Genomic DNA, 8,832 nt, shown 5'->3' with positions numbered 1-8,832 from the left:
CACACAGGGGGTAAAAACCATGAAGGAAAAACACTTAGGGAACAACACAACAGGGCAACTCAGAAAACATGGCCTAAATAAGGAACAAAATACAAACATACAAACATACAAGAAAACTAAGAACACTGGGCCAACATGGCCCAGGACCATGACAAACTCGAATTGTGTTTTGCAAAACACAATTCAGCAACACATCATGTGCAGATCCAATATCTGATTTGCTTTGAAAAATTCTTACCTTTCCTTGCTTCTTCCTCCCCTCACCCCCAACCAGTCACAGTGGCTGGCTGCTGCTCCCTGAGCCTGGTTTTGCCAAAGGTTTCTTCCTGTTAAAAGGGAGTTTTTCCTTCCCACTGTCACCAACTGCTTGATCATACGGGGTCGTGTAATTTGGGGGGTTTCTTTCTAATACTGTTGGGTCTATGCCAAACAACATAAACCCCGTTGAGGTGACTGTTGCTTGAAGTAAATTGTTGCTGTAAAATATATCAGAATTGAATTTGTCTTTCTTACTGTCTCAGTGCGCCCCAGGGCAGCTGTGGCTACAATTTAGCTTGCCATCCCCAGTGTGTGAATGTGTGTGTGAATGTGTGTGTGAATGGGTGAATGACTGAATGTAGTGTTTTGGGTCCATAGGGACTAGTAAAGCGCTATGCAAATACAGGCCATTTACCTTTTTTTCTTTTTTTTTTTACCATTTACGACACTGGGATGACTTTATTTGGTAAAATCAAAGAACTCATTCGACACTAATATGTATTAATGTGCTTATCAGATTTGATTGCTCATTAATTCAAGGTGATGGAACGGCACACAGATCATTTCTCTCCATGCGTACGCCAATGCTGCATGGTGGTCTGGATTTATCCGTTACTTTTCTGATATGGTGTGATCTAGTGCAACATTTCATATGGTAAATAGGGAATTGTTGGTTTTTGTCTTCATATGTTACTATTTGTGCTACTATATTCTGTCGATTGCTTCTTAAAAGAGATCCCATGTCCATCAGCAGTAGGAGTAGTAGATTTTAAATATTACTTAAATCTACAACAAATTAATGCTTTGCACTTCTTCTTTTATGCTTTTCAAAAAACAAATGAACTACACCACAGTTATTTTGGAAGCACATGACTTTTAGAGGCCAGTCTAGAGCCAGCTTGGCTGTGTCCAAACACAGTGAGCCCAAACACACTTTGGGATAGCGTTGCTATCAACTTACTGGTTTAGTGAAAGTATGTTGCATTTGTTTTTTTCTTAATATAATTTGAGACAAGCATGTCTCAGTATTTTTTGATATGATGAGTTATTGTTCCACTATTTCGAGTGGGATTGAACGGATACAAACAAATGCACCTGCACATTATCATGAACTCAGTTTCCAAGGCGTGCAAAAGCTATGGAAAAGGTGATTTGACAAACAGCGGGTTATTGTGACTGTGGGTGGAGAAAACAGGATACTGTAGCGCAATCCTATTGTCCTCTGCTGAAACGGCCATCAGCTATTTTGAGCCTGTAACCTAAGGTTGAATTGATAGTGCATTGCTCCACAATGTGTAATTGCCTATATGGGACCCATTCCTTTGTGAGTCTATCTGGAGATGACGCAATCTATTGTCTGTGCTTTTGGACTTCCACCCTAATGTGGAGAAAGGTCATTCCATGACTCTGTTACATCCTTATTCTGATTGAAATCACCTTCCTTTTTCATGTCTCTTTTCCTAAAATTAAAAAAAAATTCCTGTCATACAGGTAATCCCTCTGCATGGGATTGATTGATGTGGATATACTGCGTTTCAAATAATCAGATGAAATGTGGGGCATAAGGAAAGCATGCAGTTTGCTGGAGTCTGACACCACATGCAGGCTAAATTAAATCCATTGAGGCATCAAACAGTGGTTTGAAAGGAACTCCTCAGATCCACTGATTGTTAACAAAGAAATGCAGCCTTGTGCATTCCATAAGGGAGAGGAAGAGGGTCTTTTTGTTGGAGATAGGGGACCAATAAAGGACGATGCCTCTATGGTAAAAGAAGGTCTTTGTGCATGAACAAGGTCTCAATGTGGCCTTTGTAAATAGGGCTGCTGGGATCGGCTGTCAAACTAAGGAGGAGAATCATTCTGATTCTTTATCTGCCACTTTGTTGCCATTGTGGGCATAAAGTGCTCATTTAGATTTTTTTTTTACGACAGAGAGGGGGGATATTGAGGCATTTGAGGCCTAAGCAGGCTACGGTATGGGTGTGTGGGTGGAGGACGTAGGTAGGGAGTGTGAGACGTCATGAAATACATCAGCTACATGGCAGTTTCTGTAACATCTGTATGTGCTACTAAAATGCCACTGAATGGCCTTTTACCCTAGTTCCCTAAACATTGCTACCTTGGAGTTAATACAGCAACCAAGCCTTCTGTGTTGGTTTGATTTGTTTTACTCTCGGCCTTGCTGGGTAGAAGTTTAATGGAACATTTTAAACTGCTCTATTCATATTATGCAGTTCAATGGAAGCAGTGCTGGGTGCTTTAAGGCATCACAAATGAACTTGAAAATATATAAAAAGAGCAGCTGAATTAGTGATCTCAAATTGAGCAGATTTTTTTTAAGTCCACGTTTTGAGGTATCGAGGCTTGAGGTGTGGTTCTGTACATGTTATGTTGTGTTCATGGTTTTGTCGGGAGTTCAAATGTTTCTGCTTCAGAGGCAATATGTGCTCGAATTAGACTGTGAATGGGGATTTTATTCAAAGCACAAGATAAATGTGAAGTTGTATCAGCCTCAGCTCTGACTTAATTAATGCCTCAAGCTTTCTCAGTTAGCTTAGGGTCTTGCCACCTCTGACCTGTGGGTTGGCAAAGCTGGGGAGTGGCTACTTTCACTTTCTTTCTTCTGGTCTGTGTTGTGCTTGTGTCATGTCTAGGACAGATGAGCCTGTGATGGTGGGTGGTTTGGTTGGTATGCAGACATCTAAGGGCAGATTGTTCCCGTCTGTGGCTGGACCCAGCTTCTTCTTCTTCTTTTTTTTTTCTCATAAACAGACGACCATCCATTATGAATGAATGTCCTCTGTGACTCATTCGAGCCATTTCCAAAATACCCTTTCTGCAGAAAACACTTAGATACACAACTGTGCAGACAGTAGTATACACAGTCATCCGTGCTGATATAACAGAGGTGCTAGCGTGATCAGCAGCGTACACAAACACAGATAGTCACTCCTGAAGTGCACAATATGTAATGTGGGCTTTTTTTTGTGTGTTTTGTTTTTTTGCAGGGTGGGAAGAAGCACAATGTCCCCTGTGGTGGAAGAGACTGCAGCGGAGGCTGTAAATGTTTCCCAGAGAAGGGTGCCAGGGTAAGTTTCCTACATTAACTACTGTTCCAAGTAGCTCTGCAAAGACCGCTCTCTCCCTCCCTCTCTGTCTCTGTCTTTTCCCTTTTTATCTTCAGTGTTAACCAGCTCTACCAGCTGCTTTTCAATCTGGAATACCATTTAAGGCCATGATCACACATGATGGTGTATTTAAGTCTCAGGAAACGATGAACTTACAGGCTGCATAGGGGCCAGTATAAAATAAATATGATTTTCTCTAACCTATGAATCCTGTGAAAATCAGGGCTGTAAATGAACCCCCAGCAAGTTCCCTTTAATTGGACCACAAGCATCAATTCAACTTTGAATAAATATCAGGTTAGCCTGATATTTGGGTGCTGTGGATGCACAGCAGCCACGATGGGGTAATAACCCTTGTGTCATGTGAGGTGGTCACTGTTTCCAGCTCAACTCAACATCAGTGTCATGCCCGATCACAGCCTTCTAGTCATGTTGTGGGGAATCAAAGTGTCACAACAATGCAAAGTTAACATATCAGATAATCAGTCTATTAAGACTATTTCACCGTATGGAGGATCGCACTGCTGTAAGTCATTAGTTTGACATACTTATCACCCTTTCTTGTAGTCTAAGAGTTGAATTTCACATCATTAACCTCTGTGAAAGAAAAGGTCAGAGAGGAAGAAGAAGTGTCTGAAGTGAGGGAGAGCAAAAGAGAAAAATGAGAGAAGGTTTTAAATCAGAGAGACAGACATAGACTAAACACATTGAGATAACACGCTCAGAGCGTGTCAGGGGTTTCTGCATGACTAAATGCTGTTTTTGCTTCTGACACATGCTGCACAAATCATCAGATGGCTTTCTGATTATTACACCAGGGGCTTTACCTTCTTAAAATATCAGTGCTTTGAAAAAACCAGCGTCTACTTTCCACAGCAAATGAAAACACATATTTGGGTGTTGAAAGAGACGTGATTTCATTTGTTCTGCAAAAAAGTTTTTTCAATAATAAAACAGTTGGATTAAGTGGGATGTAAAGATGTGCTTCATGGGTTATCTGAGCTTCCACAAGCTTAGAGAGGAATCAACATATATGCCTCTAAAATCTTAGTTACATACTGAGCTCATCCGGAGATCCTCAAACAAGGATCTGTTGGTTGAGAACTGTGACCTGAGATCATTTTACTAACAAAACCACAGTATTTCCCCATCTCAGTTAAGTGTTTTTGTCTCCTTCACCTAACCACAGATGTGCACTCAAATCTCTGTCCTGGGCTCTGTTCACCCACATCCATCATAGCGACACAAGTGTGTTCAAGTTCATAAATGTAGCTCTTCATTTACCCCCCTGTTAAAGTTGTCCCTGAACACCATCCTGCCCATGAACGCATTTTTAAATACTCAAAAGACATTTCGGATTTTTGTGCATTTCAAAGACGAACTTTCCAGATGATTAACTGGCCAGCTTCCTTTTGTTTCTCTGTTCTTCCGAAGACTGCTCGTAGGATCCATAAATGTCCCAGCTTAGCTCTGTGATGTGGTGAAGACCATTTACTGAAAATCCAGACTTGTAAAACCTCCCCCTTGCGAGAAAGAACACCTCCTGAGGGAGATGACAACAGGACCTGACAACAGGAATTTCATGCAACTTGACTTTGGCATCCACTAAGAATTTACCAGACCAGCTTTACAGTCGGTCTGACCTTTGCTGTGGATGCAGGAAAGCCTGTAAGAAGCCAGAGCGGGAACTTCCACATTCCGCGTCTGAAGGATTCATAAGTCTGACGATGTGCTCAGCAGACCACTTTGGCTTCCTCCTGTCTTTCACTGATTTACTGTGCCAACCAGGAGCGAAGGAAAAAACTGTCATTGTCCAGTGCTGCTGTAAGTGCTAAGACAGTGAGTTGTTTTCCTTCCTTGGCATAGTTTGTGCTTCGACTGTAAAAACAAGAAAAAATATCACAGATCAGACATCCTGGTCTGCGAGAGATGAACTACACAAACATTCGCCAAAGACAAGCGGTCTCTAAGCCAGAGGAAACTAGACTCCACTTCCAAGAACACAGGCATTTTACGTTGTCCTTGTTTTTGTTTTGTGCATATTTAAAGCTTAAATTTCCTAAATTCGAAGAGTTTTGTACATATTGTAACACATCCAAAATGTTGCAGAGGTTTTTGCTTTACCCCAGTTGTTGCACTTGTCTATGAACACACTAGAAACTAACGTAGGTAGGTCCCCTCAGATCTGTTTCTCCCTCCTGCATCTCGTTCCAAAAACATTTCTTCCGAAAACGTCCCCCTGAGGTGAGTCATGGAGAAGAGCGCTTCACTGAATGGGTCCGAGTCATCCTGTGCAGCTGTCTGCTTTGGCTGCGATTTCACACAGCTGTCGCGATTGGGCGATGGTTGTTAACAGAGAAATGGCGGCCATTTACGTCAACATGATGCGTTAGTGGAGCAGAATCATTTTTTGTCCAACTTCTCCTGTGACATCAGTTTTGTTTGTGTTCTAGTTTTAAGAAAATAAAAATTGAATCTCAGATTTTATCACAGGACTAAACGAATGCCAAAGCCTCGCTTCGGTAACGTTTGTACGCCATCGTATTTGCCAAACCAGGACGTGTTTGTGAAACTGCATGCTGTGTGTGTGTTTTATACCTCACATAATCCTCATATTTTAAAACTTGTTGACTAAATTTATAAAAACCGACTTAATATTTAATTCAGTATGACCCAAAATGAATAACTGAGCCCATGAACTCAGCAGGAAAGTGTTAAGTCGCATCAGAAAACCGTTTACCAATAGACTTCCCTTGGAGCAAAAGTTTTCTTCCAACCATAACTATCGCCATCTGGCGGCTTCAGATAGAATGGAGGTTTTAGATGCTATCTTTTAAGATAAAAACAGAAGATGAAAGCAATGCAAAAGGGAAACAATAAAGTTAAAGTTCAGACAGACATGAGAGACAGAGAGAGCGTGAGAGAGACTCAAAGAATGAAAGAGATTCTTGGTTAGACTAAATATGCTAATTTCAGGGCTTTTCTGAGAGCGGAGACGGCGTGCTTCCAAAAGTCCTCATTGTTCTTTTGCGTCATTAGTGGATTTTTTTTTCATTTCCAGTCATGAGAATGGTAATAAAATTGGCAAATAAGTACCCTAAATTGTAGTAATGAGGAAATAAGTTAGGACCGCAAAGCGTTTGAAGTAATTCCCAAGACTTGGCTTTATAACCGAGGAACATGAGCACAAGTGTAATCACAGTGTGATCAAATAAAGGTGTAAGCAGTTGTGCAAGCTAGTTGGGGTTATAAAGAATCCATTTTATGGTTTTGAATGCCTCGAGAACCAGGATGACATTAGAAACTGAACACACGTGCTCACTTTTAACAGATCACTTATATGTTTAGTGCTGGGAGGGATGAACATGGAGAAACATGTGCATCGAAAAGAAAAAAAAGACAAGCCACGATTTGGAAACCATTAGAGGCAGTATGCTGGGAGACATGGTGTCCTTTCCACCATAAGAAACACTGTTATGTGTTGAAGAAGGAAAGGAAATGACATGTTCTGAGGAAACTGAGCACAATGACAGTCCACTGATCTTTTTTTAATATAGACGCCCTCTGTGTCGGTGGGAACAAGTTGGTCTCTGTTTGGTTTCATCTATAAATGGTTAAGATTTCCTCGTTCCATGAAAACAAGTGCATACCTACATTCTTAATCTAGTACCCGAGCCTGTTTTATACTTTCCTGTCTGCTTAGGGATGGCCACTGACAGGAATGCTGCAGGCGTCATCATCATTTTGTGACTCCTCAATATCATGACATTTGCACACACTTTCATGGTAAAAGCAAGGATGTGTTTCTTGCACCTTGTCTTCAGAATAAACTCTTGAACTTACATAATTATGAACTCTATTTGAGCTCTCAGAGCTGAATTTTTCAGCAGTGGTCAGTAACACAGATCAAACATGACTGCCTAAATGATAGGAGGATATGGGAGGTGAGTTAGTGAGCATATTTACTGGCAGAGGCATCTTTCCAGTATATATTAGTAACATGCTGTAGCTTCTTACATGATTTGTCATGGCAGTTTTTCCTCAAACCTGCAATCAGGAGCCTCATCCATGCCCGCAGTCCCTCTCCACTGGCCCTGACCTTGTCAAAGAAAGAGCTACTAACTGTGGAGTAATGGTGCAGTAGATGGGAGGGGAGGGAAGCAAAAACCTGTTGCTATCACTAAAACTCTTGGATGGGAGGATTTTATTTTCCTAAGATTCTTGGAAAGAGGAATTCAGCAGGGATCACAGGTTGTGAGTGCCCTGTGTGAAAGAGCCTGACAAACAGACAACAACCACCTGTTGTATGTAGCTGACACATGGTTACAAAATAATCCAGACTCCAGTTTTTTCATCGTTGTCACACTTAAATGTTTCAGGTCATTAAAGAAATTTTAACATTAGACAAGGGTAAGGCAAGTAAAAACAAAGTGCAGTTTTTAAATGATGGTTTCATTCAGAATTAGCTATCCGAACTTTCACTGCAGAAAGAGAACTCTGATGGTCAACGAACAGGACAAAACATGCGGTCTATAATTCACGTAATGAACATCACAAGATCAAATCATATTTGTCTAACCAGGTCTCTGTCTGGGTCTGCAAAAACAAAAATGTCTCCTTCTTGTTTTTTTGGGGGGTTTTTTACTGACCCGCTGTCCTCTAACCAGACGGGGTCCAGTTTTAGGAGCCTTAAAACGTGTCTCACTCTCACGTTTTGGGAAGATAACTGCTTTTAGGAATGGGATGTCTATTGTGTACAAAGGAGGGCCTCGTGTACACATACTGTGCACATACATAAAGGCAGGGCGAAACATCAACACTGACGCATACTTACTCATATACCTGTATAAATTAAAAAGGTATTGCAGTGAGGAAGATATTGATTGATTCCTTAGTGACAGAGTCCTCCTTGAGTCTCGCCAGTTGGCAGCAAATGTGGGAAAAGGGAGGTTTTTGCTACTTATTTTGAAACCACTATTTAAAAAAAAAAAAAAAAAAGGGGCAAGGACCAAAATAACTTTAATTTCAGTCATTTCTGTGTGAGTACGTCCTCAACAGGTCATCAGTTAATCACAGGACTAACACAGAGAGACAGAGAATCATTCAGGCTCACGTTCACACCTACAGCCAATTCAGAATCACCCGTAAACCTAAAAAACATGTCTTTGTTTCCATAATGGTGGAGTGAAAATGTACCGTTTGGAGAAAAACATAAAATAAAAGACATCTAACCCCTTTATTTTAGTGACCAGCTATATATAGTATACTAATAAACACAGATAAGATGAGAAAGAGTCCAATCTTAACAGAACAGTTTACCTTTCAGTAGTAAATCTAACTATGTACTAAATTCCAAGAAGAAATATTTCCTTGTGTTCTAGCAAGTGTGTTCATTTTTGACTTTGTCCTGAAGCTTTACCAGCTTTTATTCTTGAGCACATGTACA

The 8,832-nt window shown here is 40.8% G+C and overlaps 1 protein-coding gene across 1 annotated transcript in view; it reads left to right on the top strand.

Moving 5' to 3' along the window:
• Positions 1–3,266: 3,266 nt before the first annotated feature.
• Positions 3,267–8,832, top strand: part of col4a2 (collagen, type IV, alpha 2) — a gene marked incomplete at its 5' end in the record, with an annotated part of 39,017 nt that continues 33,451 nt past the window's right edge. The window contains 1 exon segment of the mRNA XM_014341208.1: positions 3,267–3,347. Coding sequence (XP_014196694.1) covers positions 3,267–3,347 — 81 coding nt within the window.

This window comes from Haplochromis burtoni, unplaced genomic scaffold (assembly GCF_018398535.1).
Source record: "Haplochromis burtoni strain Fernald_Lab_line unplaced genomic scaffold, NCSU_Asbu1 Contig_462, whole genome shotgun sequence".
Lineage (NCBI taxonomy): Eukaryota > Metazoa > Chordata > Actinopteri > Cichliformes > Cichlidae > Haplochromis > Haplochromis burtoni.
The sequence above is the reverse complement of the archived record's forward strand: the minus strand, read 5'-3'. Positions and strand labels throughout refer to the sequence as shown.